Genomic DNA, 21230 nt, shown 5'->3' with positions numbered 1-21230 from the left:
CAAGGTACACCTGTGCAATGATCATGCTGTTTAATTAGCTTCTTGATATGCCACACCTGTCAAGTGGATGGATTATCTTGGCAAAGGAGAAATGTTCACTAGTAAACAAATTTGTGCCAAAAATTTGAGAGAAATAAGCTTTTTGTGTATATGGGACCAACACGTTACATGTTGCATTAATATTTTTATTCAGTATACATACTTTTGTGTTTAGTGATCTGCACCAGCTGCTTAGTTAAACATTCTGTGGTATATGGTTTGTGGCCACTACTGAGGGACTTGAGTCCTGGGTAAGACCAATGACTGCAAAATTACACCATTTTCTATTTTTAACCCATAACATGTCTCTAAGACAGGCACACGCCTCACATGTATGTAGCCTACCTGATGAGTCACACTTTCTCTACGAGCAAGCTAGCAACACTTTACAAATAGATTTAAGGACTTGGGTTATTGAAAATGTAAATGTACTTTAACTGATGGCTTGTAGGCCTAGATTTCCCCTATGATATAATTACTAACCAGCCAACCTCACTGAGCGCTGCCCTGCTGAACAAAGACATGTTGTGATTCAGCATGTTGGTTTACTGGGGGAGGAGGCACTGGGAAAGGTGGGTGTGTTTCAACACAGGCTATTTGTTTGTATTTGTTCCTGGTTGGTCCAGGTGGTTAGCTGTTAGGTCTGGGTGGGGTGTGTGTGAGAGTGGGGTGAGGGTCCAGCTGTGTAACAGATATAATGTAGCAGTAGCTATTTCTCAGGTTTGTTCAGTGGTGGATAAAATATATCTACTGTATGAATCGTATGAAGTGGACAGAGCAGGGGAAGTGTCAACAGCCAAGCTTCATTTCCATCATGAGCCGTTTGTTTTGCAAATGTGCTGTTTTTATCTCAACAGAGAAATTGCTTATTGCTTATGTAAGTTTATCCTGATGTCCCCTTAGCAGTGGGCTCAAATCTAGAGGCATAACCCACATAACCCTGACCATAGCGAGACATTAAATAACGTGTTTGATTTCATTCTGTGACCCTGACTGTCACCTCAGATGACCTTTTACTGCATGGGGAAACCTAACTTTTAGACATGACCCATGGTTCATGATGTCTAAGATCAGATAAGCTAGAGAATAACCCACATGTAAAGGCTTCCAGAAATAGATATTGCCCTGTCATCATTTCGATAGGGAGACAGTAAATACTGAATTTGTGTATGTTGGATAAGGGATACTGTTTCTATCCTGCATTCCTTCGAAAGCCATTTGTCCATCCCTGCATGAGGATGTTGAGTAAGAAGCCGCAGCCAGAGTAATGTTGGTGATGGTAGAGGTCCTAGCTAGGCCTATTCATGGTAGTACTACTATATAGTATTAATGAGCATTGACACATATGAAGGAATAGAGGACTGGGCCCTCTCCCTCTAGTCTCACACTTGTGTTACTTTCAGGAAGGCAGTGTGGGAGGGGGATATGCAAATAAATGCAGGGGGTTCCCCCTATTAGGGCCCGGCAGCCGCCCTGTCAGCTCACAGTGGACTGTTGTCACCCCGACAGAGAGTCCACCACACCCGTAGCTACAGACTGCACCAGGGCCACACCAACCGACAGACTTGCACTTGACTTGGCTTTTCCTAAGTGCTGAAGAACTCTTTCTCTGACAACTTTTTTCCATGTCAGCTTCTCATCTATGGATTTTGGTTACTCAGCATGAAGTCTTTGCTTAGAACTGACCGTTTTCTAGTTCTGTGAGGTGTTTTTAGTGAGATGCTATACATCTGAATTATACATCCTTTTAACGTCTGACACCTCTGAGGATTCAAGTTTTATGATTTCCCTCAAGCTGAACTTAAAACTTGCCTGTAAGGCAGACTTACTTTTTCTTTAGAAACTACACTGCCATTCTTTCTGTCAGCAGTTTATTTAATTTTTCGTCTACCTTTCCTTGAGTGGGAGTAACGATGCACATTGTGGTGGCATTACATCCCATTCTCCTCCTGTCAGTCACTCTGTCACTGGCTGATGCCAAATCCTACAGACCCCACCAGTCCAACCTCTACAAAGCTGGACCCAATCCTCACCACCTTGTCCATGGGAAGCCCACCAGCAGGCACAAGTGAGTACTCACTCAGACTACACTGGGCTATACTGGGCAGAGGGGGCTGACTATAGATTGGCTCAGTATTCAGTGCATACTGTAGTTGATTATTGGTCGTCCTGGTCAATTTTCTTTCGACCTAGTTTTCTCAAGCCAGTTAGAAATGTTGTAAGTTTGTTTTTAGGTATAAATTACATTTTTAAGACTGTTATCTGATGTCTTTTTTTTCTCCATCATCCTCCCTCTGACAGAAACCACTGTGCCTATGTGGTTGAGAAGACTATGTCATTCACTATGCAGAATGGTGTAACACCCTATGTCAAGGCTGAGTACAACAAGTGTGCCTGGGGTCAGAAGTGTTCAACCCTCATGTGAGTGATCCATACTACATGAGACAACTAGCACTAATAGTTCTACAAACAAACCTACTGCCTTTGACATTGCTACTGTTGTTGCTGCTTCTACTACCGCCTACCAATACCATGGCTACTATGTGTATAACTGCTGTAAAAACAACCACTATTATTGTTTCTGCTGATATTACCATATGAAAAGGTTATGAAAACACTACTGTCATTTTTCCTTCTGCTGTTCACAGACGTCACCTTACGCAGTTTCTTGAGTCATGTTTTTATATATTTATTTTTCCATCAACCCACAGGTACCGTCTGATGTACAAGCCAGTCTATAAAGTTGCTCATAAGACTCTCACTGAGCTGGAATGGCGTTGCTGTCCAGGCTACTCTGGCTATGGCTGCATGGAGGGACCCCCAGCCTACAACCACCCAATTAAGGCGATGCCTCCATTCAAGGGCTCACCATTCAAGGGCCCACCCATTAAAGGAAATCCCTGGAGTCAGACCAAGGGCCCTGCTCCCATGAAATCTTACCCAATGCTTGCTAAGGACCCTCCCATGAAGGGACCTCCTCCTATGAAGTCTTACCCCATGAAAGCAAAAGGTCCTCCTGCCAGCAATGCCAAGTCCTACCTTATACATCACTTCGGGCCTCCTATGACCCACCCCTCCTTCTTTGAGCGTTACCCTTCTGTGCCACAGCACCACCGACAGCCAGACCACCACCAGCCTGGACCAGACCATCACTCAGATCCAGACCACCACAAGCCAGACCAACATCAACCTGAACCAGACCACCAACCTGGACCAGACCAACCTGATCACCCAGACCACACAGATCACTCAGAGCTGGAGCCCGTTGCTGAAGAAACAGCTCCCCTTGCTGGCAGCCAAGAAATCGATGGTGAGACAGAGTGCTATTCCAATGCATTTTCAGTACTGCTGCACATCATGAATATTACATGTACATAAGATTCTTACCTTGCTTCCTCTACTGGAAGAGGATATCTATATGTATGTAGAGTGCATAAATGCCCAGAAACTCCATTGATTTTGCCAACATTCTTCAAAGACTTTATGCAGACAAATACTCCTTAAAATGAACACTTATGTTACATTACATTTACTCTCTCGATCTCTCTGATGTATGATTGTGTATGTAACACTCTTCTTTCCACTGTAGGCCAGGCTCTAGACACAGTGGGCAGTGAGTCTGCAGAGCGTCTGGATCAGATGGAGGAGGACATGCGGCATCTATCCCAGGGTCTGGAGACTCTTAGTGGGACAGTGAACGGTCTGGAGGACAGCCTGCGTGCCTCACTACGTGAGGACGCCAGCAGGATGCTCTCTGCCCTTCTGTCTGCATCACCAGGCCCTGTCCCCGCTCTGTCCTCCTCCCCCCACTCCATTGTAGGCTTTGCAGACATCCCAGGAGGGAACCCTGATGCAGAGGGCCTGGATGGGGGCCTGGATGGGGGCCAGGTGTTCTCAGGGCTGGGCGAGCTGACGGGAAGGGTGGAGGAGCTCCGGGCTGAGCTGCAGGCAAAGGCCGCTGAGCTGGAAGAGCTGAGAGGCACGGTTATCAAGCACGACGGCACACTGAAGAAGATGTCAGGAGGGATGGCTAGCTTAACAGGGACCCCATTGAGAGACACCCAGAAGGCCATGGAGGATCTAGTGGACGTCAAGATGGGTGGGGCCCGGACGGAGATCATTGATGGGTTTGAGAAGCGCGTGGAGAGTGCTGAGAGCCGCTGTGAAGAGAATGCCGGAGAGGTGAGGCGGCAGTGCCACAGAGAGCAGCAGGAGAGGCAGGAACAGATGGAGCAGGCCCTGGAGGGCAGTGCAACGGGACTGAGGAAGGAGCTGGGACATGTGCAGGCTCAGATTCAGGGACATGACCTGACAGAGGGATGCTGTGGTACAGTCATTGGCCTGGCTGAGAGGGTGCATATGCTGGAACAGTCAGTGGCAGGCCTCAACCAGTCCCAGGAGCACTTGAGGCTGGAGCTGGGTGGGCACAAGGCCCATGTAGAGGGCATGCTGGAGGGCCGTCTGGGGTATGTGGAGGCTAAGCTCAACCTGACAGGGAGTGGAAAGGTCAGGGGTGGCAGAAGTGGGAGCAGTGGTAGTGGCGGGGTCCAGGGCAGCAGCTTAGAGGGAGAGATGGGGCCAGGTGGCCTGGAGGCCCATCTGGAGGGGAAGCTGAAAGCTCTGGAGGGTCGTCTTCTGATGGCTGTGGAGGAGCTGGGGAACGCTACAGCCCCTGCCCTGCTTGAGGGCCACATCGTGCCCACGCTGGAGACAAAGCTGGAGTCCCTCAGGAGAAGGCTGGAGCTGGATGTAGACAGAGTGCAGAAACAGCTGCGTGGCTTGGAACTCCTCTGCATGTCCTCCTCTCAGCCCATCCACCAGGGAGACACAGCCACATTGAACGCTCATGTGGTGGAGGAGGAGAAGAAAGGAGGAGGAGAGTTGAAGGGTCTCCTGGACGTGCAGGCTGACCGTCTGAACAGCGTTAATCTCACCCTGCAGAGCCTCCTGACCAGACTGTCCCAGAGGGAAGACCACCAGGAGGGTGAGGGGAGCTCAGTCCAGGGTGAAATTATGCTGCTTAAATTCAACGTCCGCTCCGTGAACCGCATCTTGAAGGGCCTGAAGGACTCTGTAGTGTCAGTGGTCCGGGATGTGGGGCACGTCAACACCACATGGCAGGAACGAGAGGAGCGCCTGGCCCAGCAGGTGAAGGGCGTGGTGCAGCTGGTGGGGCGCCAGGCCTCCATGCTGGGGGCGGGAGAGAGGAGGCTGACCCGGCTAAAAGGAGAGCTCCAGGAGCTGAGGAGGCGGCTGGCCGGGGAGGTGCAGGGCTGCCGCTCCACTGCGCTGGGAGTCCAGAAGGAGGTGGTGGAGGTGGGGGGGCGCTTGGCCAGCATGGAGGGCCAGTGTAAAGGCTTCAGTCACCTGGCCGAGGATCTGGAGAGGATCAGGGCAGAGCTGGAGAGGCAGTCAGATGTGTACCTCTCCCAGGTCAACGGCACCCTCACTAATCACGCTCACCAACTGTCTGAGATAAGACAGGAACTCAGGAACTGCACGTCGAAGGCAGAGCCTACCCAGCAGAACCTATTCCTCGTAGAGCCAGAACAGTTAAGAGGAGACCAGTAACCTGTCATGAAACCATTTACTGTAAGAGGGAGGCCAGTGTTCTGTACGGAATGATAATGGACCATTATCTTGAGCCCCAGAGACAAGGGCTGGTGGTGGTAGAAACAAAAGGGTAATGTTTCAACCCACTGGCGATCCATAGAGAATTTCTAATTGTGTTGAGTTTTGTTTAGCAAAATGTTTACACTTGATTTAAAAAATTTCTGTTCTTTAGTAGGCCTTTGAGTTTACAGGTATCCAAGATACTACATTTTTATTTTGTATTATTATCGTATTTTGTATTCTACATTTTTATAAAACATTACAGTTCTTTGTGACCTCCATTCCTCTTGCTGTTAAAGTATTGTTTGTATAATAAAGAGGCGTTATGTCACTGTTGCTCTATGGTCTGAAATGTATATACTTGTAAGAATAAAAGTATCAATTTGACAACAGTAAATAAGAAGATGCACTTTCAATCCATCAGTGAGTGAACACAATGGCAAAAGTATGACATTAGGCCACATCTAAAGCCACCAGAGGGCAACAGAGAAACAGATTACTCTGCCACTACCCACTGAGAAACATCTGCATGCAGATTCAAGAAAACACTGAGCTTTGACAAATCAGTCTGTCTGTCTTATTACACATATTGGCCAAGTCCATTGATACTGAAGGGTCACTTGCACCTTCAATTTCATCCATTTGTAAAACATGAAATAAAATATGTAGTTTTGCTTAGACTGAATTGATTATTCAATCAAGATATTGAATTTGGCCATTCAGTACCCCTCGTCAAAATGTGGTGCATGACGCTCCTGAATGTAAATCATACATATCAAAGGAAACTAAAAGCATCATCAGGGTGAGGACTAGACAGACACTCGACACCTTGACAGTTGGCTGTCTCTGTTCCCAAAGTACCCATCTCTGATGGGTCCTTAAGACGGCCCATAGGTGACCTATAACCCTCCCCTGTCAGTCCCTGTTTCCCATCTGACATCCCACCATTAAAATGACTGATTTGTGTGAGATGAACTACGGTTATGTGAAAGTGTTTTGGCCACAGAGGTGGAGAATGATGGTGCATAGTAACGCAATGCCTGGGAGGGAGGGAGAAGAGAGAGAAAAAAAGACACGAAATGTAGGAGGCAAAATTGGGTGCTGAAGGATATTCATCTGCACACACACACACACACACACACACACACACACACACACACACACACACACACACACACACACACACACAGCACTGCGGTTGGTTGTATCCAGTGGGCCCTGTCACACATTATCACCTTCAGAACACTCGCTTAAGCACCGCCTCCTTACCATCCACTTCCTCCCTTTAAATCAGCAGCACACCAAAACAAATCCATCCTATAATCATATCTCTCCTAATCAACTCACAGTTGTATTTCTCCTCAGGGCAAACAAGACAACCTCAGATCTTCTCATTAAAAAGGCGCTCAGGCTTAGCGATAGGAATATCCCTTTCCATCAAATGTTCTTATGTCTCGGGAACGGGATGGTCAGAAAGGGAGCCGCATGACAGAAAATCCATTACATTGGAGATAAATGTTGTCTGAGCAAGGCGCCATCTTGAAATGCACAGCTCTCACGTCTCCGCTTGACTCCAACAGAACATGGCTGCGCAGGTTGCAGTCCTGCTGTTTTTCATTTAACCGACACTTAATTTACCATTATTGTCACAAGTGGTCGGAGAGTGCAGCGCACTCACTAGGCTTCCCGGATCATATAATTCAGTAACTGATTCAAATAAAAAAGACAAGAACAAAAACTAGCAGAAGCCTAATTTTGATAGCATCAGGGCTCCCCACATGGAAAAACATACTGCATTATTATATCGTCTATTGTCACTAGTGTTTTTGCAGACTTTACTATGGTAATCACTGTAGTGTTTTTGCTGACATGACTATAGTATACTATAGTATTCACTGTAAGGTTTTTGTGGACATGACCATAGTATACACAGAGTGTACAAAACATTAGGAACACCGTCCTTTCGTCCTCAGAACAGTCTCAATTAGTTGGGGCATGGATGCTACAAGGTATTTATATGGGCAGGTTCAATCTGGGCTCTTCACCCAGACAGAACTGAGTAGTTGAGCACGACAAACAACTCTCATAAACAACAACCAGTATGTGTCATTAAAATGTGAGTACAAACCTTTTATCTTATAAAATCGGATGGCTGCAAAATTCTAGCGGATCAGTCAAATAGCCATTTTGAGTCTATTGATCTGTTCTCTTCGGTACTTGTAGTGTTAATGGCCACATTAATAATTGTTGCACTTTTTGTGCATTGCCTCCTTTATGGCTATGCATGCTACTTCTGTTAGCTTTATATTGTTTGCTTGCCATGCTATGCTATGTAACCATTAAATTAGCCTGCTATAGTTTTGGTCTACCATGCCACAGGCCACTGCACCCCCTTTCTGTGTCTCCTTTTAGATGAACCATACTCCATACAAAGCCAACCAAGTCTCAATTCAAGACAAGAGTCTCATGTCAACAATTGTCAATCATTCCCTGCCATGTATCATCTCCATTACGTGAGTCTATAAAGACTCTTAAACTGAACTGTGTCTCTGTCTCTGCCTCTGCCTGCTTTTTAACTGGAGTCCCACAGTAGATGGGCATCACCATAACCCTCACCTAAACATCAATCAGCTACAATCTTGTAACTGAACAATATTGTGTGGCAGGCTAGGAACCGAAGTTTTGGTCAGCATTTCCCCTGGGCACCCTTATTAGGGGAGGACATGCAGGATATGTATAAAAGCACCCCTTGGCCATGTTCAGGTGAGAAATTATAGGGGAGTGAGAGTGGCCAAGGAGAGTAGTGCAGAAGATGTTGTATGCTGAGGCAGTGAAGAAGATAGTGGATGAAGGGTGAGGAATTCTGAGAGGATCCCTGTGAATAGTAGATCTGTGCCAGAACAGAGAGCAAGGCCAATGACTGATGTTTCAGTATGGTTGGCTTCTTAGCGTTTATAGCAATGGTTATGAACGGTACTGCAGAGATTAAACGTAAGGCAGAACATAAATGTGGTGGCAGCTGCAGAGAAGTACTTGGGTATATGAGATTTGGCTTCAGAAGAGTTACAGGGTGTGTTGCGTGGTAGTGTCCTGTCCTCTCAGGTAATTAGCTTGGGGTAGTATCAGATGTGGTCAAAGTAGTGGAATAAGGTGGTGGGTTTTTAATGAGTGTAGGGTAATTTAAAATAATTTTTCCCTGTTTACCATTTTTGTATCATGAAGTTTAATAGATTTATGCTATAGTTCAGTTTGGGGTGGTAATGCAACATTTTGGATGCCAACTCCCATTAAACTCCACAGAAGTAGTAGTTCAGGAGAGCGTTGTACCTGGAAGGTCCTTTGTATATTTGCTGTATGGCGTTGTTACTGTTGGTTTATTTCAGTGAGCAACCATTTTGTGGCCTTGTTGTCTTGAAGAAATGCTTGGGGTGTGGGCGATTGTTCTGAATGGTATGTGTTGAGTTCGACCATCAGTGAGTTTATTCATGTGACAATATTCAAGATATCCATTATGTAAAGCCACTGCAATAATGTCCTCTTTGCTTTCTGCAGGTTTGTTTGGAGAGGCTTTGCTGGTTTGAGGTCCAGGCAGTTTATTGGAAGCCCTCCAATATGTAGTGGCCATTTTGTGTTTTTTTATCTTTATGTAAATGCAGATAACTTTCTTTTCTACCATCAAAGTACAGTATTGTTTGTCACTGTTTTAATGTCATCTTGTGAACTTGGTCAGCTGAATCTCTATGAAAGCACAGTATTTCAGAAAGATATCTAGAGGAAGCAACAGATGTAAGAAATCATTTTGGTGTACTCTTGTGTGTTTCTGTGTCAAACAAGCAAACCAAATCCTTGAAGCTTTAAACTTGTTCTTTATATCTGCCACTGTATGGTTTCCTATTTAATGGGCCTGTAATGTTTAGATGTTACATGGGTAATGAAATTGTATAATTTTAAGGTTTTGTCTGGCCCATTGTATTTCTCAGGTAGATGTGCCATTTTAACTAACCCAAGTCGGCAGGTGTTATTAAATATAGTCATGCCTGCAAAAACTCTACAGAGAATATTACAGTAAGTCCGTGACAAGAAGCTGCCATGTGTGGAATCGTAGGTGGCTCGTTTCAGCTAGCTTTATAGGTGCGTTCAGTTCGCTTGAATGTTTACTACATTGCGGAACGGTTTGTACTGAACGACATGTTATCCCCAAAACATTCTTGTAAGTTCTTGAACAGCCTTTGAGGTACGTTTGCTCCCGTTTGGTGGGTGTGGCTTAAAGCAATGATTGATGTATTTAAAGTGCAGTGGCCATGCCGACAGCGTTCCCACAACCCCGCCCCGTTTTTCAACTGGTTGTTCAGTACAGCGCATTCCAGAACATTTTATGGCAGCAACACAAATCGCTAGCTATGTATTTGAGTTACAAGTGCACATTTTGTTTTCAATAAATATTGGAGACTAATTATAGTTTAATTAAGCCAGTAGTTCCCAAACTTTTTATAGTCCTGCACCCCTTCAACACTTTTTATAGTCCTGTACCCCCTCTAGCACCAGGGTCAGCGCACTCCAAATGTTTTTTGCCATCATTGTAAGCCTACCACACACATTATACAATGCATTTATTAAACATAAGAATGAGTGAGTTTTTGTTACAACCCAGCTCGTGGAAAGTGACAATTGTTCATTGAAAATTGTGAATAACTCACCACAGGTTAATGAGAAGGGTGTGCTTGAAAGGATGCATATAACTCTGCAATGTTGGGTTGTATTGGAGAGAGTCTCTGTTTTAAATAATTTTCCACACAGTCTGTGCCTGTATTTAGTTTTCATGCTAGTGAGGGCCGAGAATCCACTCTCACATAGGTACGTGGTTGCAAAGAGCATCAGTGTCTTAACAGCGCGATTTGCCAAGGCAGGATACTCTGAACGCAGCCCAATCCAGAAATCTGGCAGTGGCTTCTGATAAAATTTTATTTTCACAGAACCGCTTGTTGCAATTTCAATGAGGCCCTCTTGTTTAGATATCGGTAAGTGGACTGGAGGCAGGGCATGAAAGGGATAATGAATCCAGTTGTTTGTGTCATCTGTTTCTGGATAGTACCTGTGTAATTGCGCACCCAACTCATTCAGGTGCTTCACTAAATCACATTTGACATTATCCGTAAGCTTGAGTTTATTTGCACACAAAAAATCATACAATGGAAAGACCTGTGTTGTCCTTGTTAATGCAGACCGAGAAGAGCTCCAACTTCTTAATCATAGCCTCAATTTTGTCCCTCACATTGAATATAGTTGCGGAGAGTCCCTGTAATCCAAGATTCAGATCATTCAGGGCCGTAAAACCATCACCCAGATAGGCCAGTCATGTGAGAAACTCGTCATCATGCAAGCGGTCAGACAAGTGAAAATGGTCAGTAAAGAGAACTTTAAGCTCGTCTCTCAATTTAAAAAAAAAAACATGTCAATACTTTGCCCCTTGATAACCAGATAACTTCTGTATGTTGTAAAAGCGCTACATGGTTGCTGCCCATACCATTGCATAATGCAGAAAATAGACGAGAGCTTAGGGGCCTTGCTTTAACAAAGTTAACAATTTTTACTGTTGTGTCCAAAATTATTTGACTAGGCTACCTGTATTTGACATTGTGTTGTTATTTTGCTGAACACTAGATGGTTTAATTTATATTTGGCAGTGAAACGAGACTACTCAGGCGAGGGGAAAAAAACCTCACCCAAATGTATATCCCTGTTGGCTAATATAAATGGACTGTTTGAAAATGTGAATAAAAAAACTGGGGTACACAAACCCCCTGGGAATACCTGATCTAAGCCAACCCAGTCAGTTTTGCCACATATTTGCGCATGCGTCGGTTTTGTTGCTAAACAACCAACCCGTCTATAGTATATTACAGTCATGTCTGCAAAAACACTACAGTGTATTCTACAGAAAAGTCCACAAAAACAATACAGTGACTACTATAGTATATAAATATAGTAACACATTATTTAGACCATATTATAAACTGGGTGGTTTGAGCCCTGAATGCTGACTGATTGGCTGAAAGTATATCAGACCGTATACCACGGGTATGAAAAAACATGTATTTTTACTGCTCTAATTATGTTGGTAACCGGTTTATAATAGCAATAAGGCACATCGGGTGTGTTTGGTATATGGCCAATATACCACGGCTAAGGGCACTCCGCTTTGCGTCGTGTTAAGAACAGTCCTAAGCTGTGGTATATTGACCATATGCCACACCCCCTCGGGCTTTATCGCTTTATTATACTATAGTATTTTTTTATGTGGGTTAGCTGTAAATGTGTACCATGTTTGAACCAGGACCACAATGGAAATACATTTGAAATGTTGTTATTCTCGACAAATTTCTAAATGCATTGTACCTACGGTTGTGTTTCTATAGTGTTTTTAAATAATCAAATAAAATCAATCAAGGGATACTACAGTGTGGAGTATAGTATTCTACAGTATACTACAAAATTCTATAGTAAGCACTACACGATTGAGCGGGAACCTCAGAGGGAATTCCCGGCATGAGCTCCCCAAGGAAATCATATTCAAATCCAAACAGTATCGACAAAGCTAGCAGCTAGAAGTAAAGCTAGCTAGCAGTCCAATCAATCAAAAAATTATAAAGTAAGCACTACGTGATCGAGGGATACTATAGTGTGTAGTATAGAATTCTACACAGTATACTACAACATTCTAAAGTAAGCACTACATGATCAGGGGATACTACACCTCTTTAAGGAATACCACCTCTTTAAGGAATACCTAGGATAGGATAAAGTAATCCTTCTGAAGGTCCCCAAGAACACAGTGAGCTCCATCATTCCTAAATGGAAGAAGTTTGGAACCACCAAGACTCTACCTAGAGCTGGTCACCTGGCCAAATTAAGCAATCGGGGGAGAAGGGCTTGGTCAGGGATGTGATTGTCACTGTGACAGAGCTCCAGAATTCCTCTCTGGGGATGGGAGAATCTTCAAGAAGGACAACCATTTCATTTTCTCCCATTCTTCTCTGCAGATCCTCTCAAGCTCTGTCAGGATGGATGGGGAGCGTCGCTGCACAGCTATTTTCAGGTCTGGAGATGTTCGATCACTCAAGCACATTCAGAGACTTGTCCTGAAGCCACTTCTGCGTTGTCTTGGCTGTGTGCTTAGGATTGTTGTCCTGTTGGAAAGTGAACGTTCACCCCAGTCTGAGGTCCTGAGTGCTCTGAAGCAAGTTTTCATCAAGGATCTCTCTGTACTTTGCTCCGTTCATCTTTCCCTCGATCCTGACTAGTCTCTCTGTCCCTGCCGCTGAATAACATGATGCTGCCACCACCATGTTTCACCGTAGGGATGGCGCCTGGTTTCCTCCAGATATGACGCTTGGCATTCAGGCCAAAGAGTTAAATCTTGGTTTCATCAGACAAGATAATCTTGTTTCTCATGGTCTGAGAGTCATTTAGGTGCTTTCTGGCAAACTCCAAGCGGGCTGTCATGTGCCTTTTACTGAGGAGTGGCTTCCATCTGGCCACCCTACCATAAAGGCCTGATTGCTAGAGTGCTGCAGAGATGGTTGTCCTTCTGGAAGATTTTCCCATCTCAACAGAGGAACTCTGGAGCTCTGTCACAGTGACAATCGGGTTCTTGGTCACCTCCCTGACCAAGCCCTTCTCCCTCGATTGTTAGTTTGGCCAGGCGACCAGCTCTAGGTAGAGTCTTGGTGGTTCCAAACTTCTTCTATTTAGGAATGATGGAGCCCACTGTGTTCTTGGGGACCTTTTCCAAATCATGTCCAATCAATTCAATTACCACAGGTGGACTCAAATCAAGTCGTAGAAACATCTCAAGGGTGATCAATGGAAGCAGGATGCACCTGAGCTCAATTGAGTCTCATAGCAAAGGGTCTGAATACTTATGTAAATACGTTTTTATTTTTAATTTTATACATTTGCAATACATTTCTCAAAACCTGTTTTCGCTTTGTCATTATGGGGTGTTGTATGTAGATTGCTAAGGATTTTTTTTATTTAATACATTTTAGAATAAGACTAACGTATCAATATTTTGAAAAAGTCAAGGCATCTGAATACTTTCTGAAGGCACTGTATATCTGATACATGGATTTCTGGACTGCCAGTATCGTCAGGCTCAGCTTGCAGCTGGTCTCATCTATATTCTCAGTTTATGAAGTGTCTGTCCTCTGGCATAAATTGTAAGAGACACATACGCACACAGCAAATGGTTTCGAGGTTTGTTTTGTGTTTCTAAGAGTCTAGCGAGTCTCTCAGCAAATCGAGACTTGATTACATGAGACGAGCAGCAGAGAGGGGCGACGCTGATGGGGACAGGCCAGCCATGACCACCTACCTTCCTGGTCCTGTGACTGTCTTATTAGTGAAAGAATAACGTTAGAATAGAAAGGCTTTTCATAATGTTTTGTTGCATGGTGATGCTATTGATTGATATCAAGCAGAAGTAGCTTCTGTTATGCATCATGTTATGTTCAGTGACTAGTTCGTTGTCCTGGGTTCAGTTATGTTTGAGTTTTGAGGCACTGACATGAGATATTAGTGTTTTGTCAATTTTGTATGGTCAAGTAACAAACAATGGTATATCACTTTTTTCAATATTGTTAATTCAATTCTGCAGATGTTAATGTCAAGCACGCATTTAAAATAGGTATTTACTGATTGGGGAATTTTATAGTTTGTCTGATGGTGGCATTTTGTGGTGCTTAAAAACAAGAAAGGCTGTGTGTGAGAGATAAACAGAGGAAATATGCCCTCACACAGAAAGACCGAGTGGTAAACAGATAGGGAGGGGACAAAGAGAGAGAGCGAGAAAAAGAGAGGGTGAGGGAGAGAGCGGGGAAGAAGAGGGGCAGAGACAGAAAAGAGAGAAAGAGGGGGAGAGAGAGAGAGCCAGTCAGTAAAAAATGAGAGAGAAAGAGCGAGAGATGGGAGGAACAGAGTGAGAGAGAGGTGTATAGAGGGAGGGAGAGAGAGGGGTAGGGGAACGGTGGTACTTCGATTCGTCAGTGACACTCAGAGCCTCCCAGTCAGTGTTATGCTGATTTCTCTCTCTCGTTCTCTGGTTACACTAGCAATCACCCTGGCCTTTTCTTCCTGGCTGCACTACAATGACCCACTGCATCTCCAAGGAAATGTGTGCAGGCAAATGTACTGTCTGTCTGTGTATGTATGAATGAATGAGTGAGTGTGTCTGTTAATGCAATCCTGGCTCTCCACCTGGCCTTCATGAGTTTATCTGAGGACACACATCTCCTCCCTGGAAGGTAGGTACCATAGGCAGACATGGTGTGGTGCTGCATGGTGTGGTGCTGCATGGTGTGGGGCTTTTAGGGAGGCTGTGGGAATGGCTGCATGGAGGATTCTGTCTGTTTGCTTTCAGTTCAGTGTTGGGGATTAGTGGATTACAGGGCTGGTTCATCGGGATCACGGTTGTTGACACAGCTACATGACCTTACAAGTTTTAGCTGATGTTATTTTATTGGGCTATTTTAGTGTAGGGATAGTGTACAGGCATGACATTTGATATAGGGGAACTACACACGTCGTAGAGAGAATGTAATTTGTCATATTTACCCTCACACTGTCTGCATGTCTCTGTCTGTATGTCTGTCTCCCGCACTTGTGTTCTCTCAAAGATGTTATATTGGTTAGTTTGTTACTGTTTAAGTGTATTTGACACATCACCTGATGTGATGTTGTTGTCAGGGAAATGGACGAAAAAGCAGCATTCTAAAGTGTGACAGCAGTGTTGTATGTGTCCATGCATGTGTATATGTACTGTGCATGGAGGCTATCTAACAAGGTTGAAGCACTATCTGGAGTAGATTTAAATGACTGTTTTAGATTGAAATGTTCTGCATTGTCTCTACTGATTAGATTAAGGCAACAATGTCACCCCTTCTCCTCATGTGTCAAGCTGGACTTTTGTTTAGATCACAAATAATGTATTGCATCTTCCCGCTACTGCTTATAAAAGTCCCTTATGTGAATGGGCACTCTGGCAAATCCCTGGTTTCCAAAGCTATTATGATGGAAGATAAACTCAAGGCTTTATTGACCATTTTCCAAGAACTGCATCAAATTAAGGCAGAGATTAGGTCAGGGAAGAGAACTGCACAGTAGATCTTGATATTGAGTTACCCTTGATATATGCTCGTCTCTAAAGCTCATTCAGTACCATGGAGTCTGGTTTGTTAGACCAAGTTTAACCTACACAGGGGCCTTTGGTATAAACACACAGACAGAGAAATGGAGACATTGGAAATGCAAAGAGACTCCAGAAAGCGGTCCTAAATGAGACCGAGTCTGGTGTGTTAGACCGTCTGGTGTGTTAGACCGTCTGGTGTGTTAGACCGTCTGGTGTGTTAGACCGTCTGGTGTGTTAGACCGTCTGGTGTGTCAGACCGTCTGGTGTGTCAGACCGTCTGGTGTGTCAGACCGTCTGGTGTGTCAGACCGTCTGGTGTGTTAGACCGTCTGGTGCGTCAGACCGTCTGGTGCGTCAGACCGTCTGGTGTGTCAGACCGTCTGGTGCGTCAGACCGTCTGGTGCGTCAGACCGTCTGGTGCGTCAGACCGTCTGGTGCGTCAGACCGTCTGGTGCGTCAGACCGAGTCTGGTGCGTCAGACCGAGTCTGGTGCGTCAGACCGAGTTATTTATTTCATAAAATTGTTTGACTGAGGTTGTTTTTCACACAATCATTTGCTTGTGTATTTATAGGCCTGGGGAGTACAGAGTTTGTGTTTATTGACAGATGGAGATGGAGTATGAATGGGAATGTTTAGATGCGCCTGGATAGAGAATGTATGAGAGGGAGAGGAGGAACAGGGCACACGGTGTGTGTGTGTGTGTGTGTGTGCAAAACATTAGGAATATTGAGTTGGACCACCTTTTATCAGAACAGCCTCAATTCGTTGGGCCATGGACTCTACAAGGTGTCAAAAGCGTTCCACAGGGATGCTGGCCTGTGTTGACTCAAATGCTTCCCACAGTTGTGTCAATTTGGCTGGATGTCCTTTGGGTGTCCATATCTTGATACACACGACATTCGCCCTCTGAATGGCACACAAACACAATCCATGTCTCAATTGTCTCAAGGCTTAAAAATTCTTCTTTAATCTCTCCTCCCGTTCACTGATTGAATTGGATTTAACAAGTGACATCAATAATGGATTATAGCTTCCACCTGGTCAGCCTGCCATGGAAAGAACAATGTGCTTCATGTTTTGAACACATAGTATATATAATACTGCTGTAATCTGAATGCTGTGGATGTTTAAATGATTTCCAGGACCAATCAAAAGTTTGGACACGCCTACTCATTCAAGGGTTTTTCTTTATTTGTACTATTTTATACATTGTAGAATAATAGTAAATACATCAAAACTATGAAATAACACATATGGAATCATGTAGTAAACAAATCTAAATATATTTTATATTTGAGACTGTTCAAAGTAGCCACCCTTTGCCTTGATGACAGCTTTGCACATTCTCTCAACCAGCTTCATGATGTCGTCACCTGGAATGCATTTCAATTAACAGGTGTGCTTTGTTAAAAGTTAATTTGTGGAATTTCTTTCCTTTTGAATGTGTTTGAGCCAAATCAGTTGTGTTGTGACAAGGTAGGGGTGGTATACAGAAGATAGCCCTATTTGGTAAAAGACCAAGTCCATATTATGGCAAGACCAGCTCAAATAAGCAAAGAGAAACAACAGTCCATCATTACTTTAAGATATGAAGGTCAGTCAATCCGGAAAATTTCAAGAACTTTAAGACATTTTCAAAGTGCAGTCGCAAAAACCATCAAGTGCTATGATGAAACTGGCTCTCATGAGGACCGCCACAGGAAAGGAAGACCCCGAGTTACCTCTGCTGCAGAGGATAAGTTCATTAGAGTTACCAGCCTCAGAAATTGCAGCCCAAATATTTTTATTTTTTACCTTTATTTAACTAGGCAAGTCAGTTAAGAAAAAACCTTATTTTCAATGACAGCCTAGGAACAGTGGGTAGTCAGGGGCAGAACGGCAGATTTGTACCTTGTCAGCTCGGGGATTCAAACTTCCGATCTCTGCATGTGTAGTTCCCACTGTTACTAGTCCAATGCTCTAACCACTAGGCTACGCTGCCACCCACTATGCTTCACAGAGTTCAAGTAACAGTCACATCTCAACATCAACTGTTCAGAGGAGATTGCGTGAATCAGGCCTCAAATTGCTGCAAAGAAACCACTACTAAAGGACACCAATAATAAGTAACTTGCTTGGGCCAAGAAACATGAGCAATGGACATTAGACCGGTGGAAATCTGTCCTTTGGTCTGATGAGTCGAAATTAGATTTTTTGTTCCAACCGCCATGTCTTTGTGAGACGCAGAGTAGGTGAACGGATGATCTCTGCATGTGTAGTTCCCACTGTGAAGCATGGAGGAGGAGGTGTTATGGTGTGGGGGTGCTTTGCTGGTGACACTGTCTGTGATTTATTACATTTTTTATTTAGAATTTACCATCTACTGCATCTTGCCTATGCCGTTTGGCCATCGCTCATCCATATATTTATATGTACATATTCTTATTCATTCCTTTACACTTGTGTGTATAAGGTAGTTGTTGTGAAATTGTTAGATTACTTGTTAGATATTACTGCATGGTCGGAACTAGAAGCACAAGCATTTTGCTACACTCGCATTTACATCTGCTAACCATGTGTATGTGGCCAATAAAATTTGATTTGAATTCAAGGCCCACTTAATCAGCATGGCTACCATAGCATTCTGCAACGACACACCATCCCATCTGGCTTGCGCTTAGTGGGACTATCATTTGATTTTCAACAGGACAATGACCCAACACACCTCCAGGCTGTGTAAGGGCTATTTGACCAAGAAGGAGAGTGATGCTGCATCAGATAACCTGGCCTCCACAATTCCTGACCTCAACCCAATGAGATGGTTTGGGATGAGTTGGACCGCACAGTGAAGGAAAAGCAGCCAACAAGTGCTCAGCATATGTGGGTACTTCAAGACTGTTGGAAAAGCCTTCCAGGTGAAGCTGGTTGAGAGAATGCTAAGAGTGTGCAAAGCTGTCATCAAGGCAAAGGGTGGCTACTTTGAAGAATCTCAAATATATTTTGATTTGTTTAACACTTTTCTGGTTACTACAGGATTCCATATTTTAAATTTAATAGTTGGTCTTCACTGTTATTCTACAATGTAGAAAATAGTGAAAATATTGAAAAACCCTTGAAATGAGTCGGTGTGTCCAAACTTTTGACTGGTACTGTATATCTAAGCTAGAATCTTAAGAGGGCACTTTTGTGGATTGCATATATAAAAGAGTAAAAGACATAATGTTAGTACTAGCTTTCAGATTTTTATGGATTTGAGCATCGTTGATGTCAGCAACAGTAGCATGTTGCAGTCCTATGTAATGTTTGCTCACAAACACGAATCAAACCATTACATACTAACTGGCTGTGAATGAGGCTAACTAACTGAATGCTGCATAACACCTGCAGCTAACCTGACTAGGAACAAAAAAAAATATCACCTCACCTCCCAGGAGAAAAAAAGCCATCTCTTACCTCTCAGGGACCCCAATGTGGAGGGTTTGCCAAAGAAAACTGGGCACTGGTTCAGGAGGTCTAATCTGTTTTCTTAATTAAGCAAAAGCGTTGAAACTTTGTAGAAGTTAAATGTATGTTACTCATATAAAGATACAAATACAGCAGGTTATCAGGGCTACATAGCCTACTAGCGGAGCCACTGATTACCAATGCTGTCAGAGACAACCCATGAGGTCAGTTTACAGTGTGAGATTTGCCCATTAGTAAATCAATGACATTTGATATTCCATGTAGTACATGTGGTAGTGTTATTATTAGTTAATAACAGGGTGATTACGTAATATGGTTAGGGGGGAGGGGAATCTTGAGGCAGAACAGAGTGGTGATGATGATGACATGAGTAGCTGGGGCAGCGAAAACATTTATTTGCATTCCTCTGGGCTGTTCTCCTTCCCATGGGAGCAGAGTAGTCTTAGGAAGGCTCTCCAACACTCACATGCCCATTAGCCTGTCTTAGCTAACTCTATTTGTCAAGACGTCAGAAATTCTTTGGGAATTCTTACGGAGATGTAACAGAGGAAATGGAAGCAAATCTAGTAGGCCTAAACTATTTTTTTTTTATCATCGCAGCCAGTGAAAATTGACCAGGGGGTAAGTGGGGTATGTCACAAAAAGCAACACAAAGCAGGACTAATATTCCTAAATAAAGACTCAATGTTCTTATAACCCATTGTCAACGGTATAGCTTTCGTAATCAATTGGACAATCAACTGCCATATCTGAATGTTTATCAAAGTGACTTACCGTAATTTCCGGACTATTAAGCGCACCTGAATATAAGCCACACCCACTGATTTAAAAAAAATATATTATTTTGAACATAAATAAGCCGCACATGTCTATAAGCCGCAGGTGCCTACCGGTACATTGAAACAAATGAACTTTACACAGGCTTTAACAAAACACGGCTTGTAACAAAAATAAATAGGCTTTAACGAAACACGGCTTGTAACAAAAATAAATAGGCTTTAACGAAACACGGCTTGTAACAAAAATAAATAGGCTTTAACGAAACACGGCTTGTAACAAAAAATAAATAAATTGCAGTAAACGGTAGCCTACCAAGAAAGTCATTGCTCCAGACCAAGCTCCCGTGCAGCAGCTCTATTTCCTTTTCCAACAGCCAGATCAATCGCCTTCAACTTGAAAGCTGCATCATATGCATTTCTCCGTGTCTTTGCCATGATGAGGGTGACAAAATGACTACCGTAATCAGAATGATGGGAAGTTTGAGCGCGCTCAATTTAATCTAAACAGTAAACAAAAAAGTTGTTTGACCTTAACCCATTCGGCAATTTCATTGGTCTAATGAAAGCTTCATTCCGCCAAATAACTGAGCACGTCACAGAATGTGTTTTTTGTTATTATTTTTATTATTTGAAAGCGGGAAAAATCCATATATTAGCTGCGTCATTGTTTAAGCCGCGAGGTTCAAAGCGTGGGAAAAAAGTAGCCGCTAATAGTCCGGAAATTACGGTAGCTATCTAAATGATCCTGCTTTGTTATGTTAAGATAAGGAGCCTTTACACATAACAAGCACACAATCATACCACCAATGGATGTCAATGATAAAAAATGGAAACTAGCTTCCTCCACTGTCCCTGTCCCAATACTGGGTTTTAACCAGTGGGCCTCTGATCGCAAACACATATCCTCCTTGACAATGCACGGGCCAGTTGGGCTATAGAAAAGGTTTCAATTCGTTAACTCCATTGGCAACATTTCAAGCTAGCTCTGGAGTAAGCTGACAGCACATTCTTATCTCCTCCCATCTGGTTTGCACTTAGTAGGACTATCATTTGTTTTTCAACAGGACAATGACCCAACACACCTCCAGGCTGTGTAAGGGCTATTTTACCAAGAAGCAGACTGATGGAGTTCTGCTTCAGATGATCTGGCCTCAACAATCACGCGACCT

At 43.7% G+C, this 21230-nt stretch overlaps 1 protein-coding gene across 1 annotated transcript; it reads left to right on the top strand.

Annotated features, from left to right (window-relative positions):
• Window positions 1-1464: 1464 nt before the first annotated feature.
• On the top strand, window positions 1465-5988 carry emilin3a (elastin microfibril interfacer 3a). The gene is made up of 4 exons (XM_014136255.2): window positions 1465-2107; window positions 2341-2460; window positions 2751-3349; window positions 3629-5988. Exons 1-4 carry the CDS (start codon window positions 1953-1955, stop codon window positions 5608-5610), a joined length of 2856 nt encoding a protein of 951 aa, XP_013991730.2. The 5' UTR covers window positions 1465-1952; the 3' UTR covers window positions 5611-5988.
• Window positions 5989-21230: the final 15242 nt, after the last annotated feature.

Source organism: Salmo salar, chromosome ssa13, assembly GCF_905237065.1.
Source record: "Salmo salar chromosome ssa13, Ssal_v3.1, whole genome shotgun sequence".
NCBI lineage: Eukaryota > Metazoa > Chordata > Actinopteri > Salmoniformes > Salmonidae > Salmo > Salmo salar.
Note: the sequence above shows the minus strand (reverse complement) of the source record. Positions and strands in the feature narration are given on the sequence as shown.

Coding starts and splice junctions, on each gene's coding strand:
- emilin3a (XM_014136255.2), top strand. CDS start 1,953: ATGCACATTGTGGTGGCATTACATCCCATTCTCCTCCTGTCAGTCACT. Junction 2,461..2,750: donor CAGAAGTGTTCAACCCTCAT/GTGAGTGATCCA, acceptor ATCAACCCACAG/GTACCGTCTGATGTACAAGC. Junction 3,350..3,628: donor TGGCAGCCAAGAAATCGATG/GTGAGACAGAGT, acceptor TTTCCACTGTAG/GCCAGGCTCTAGACACAGTG.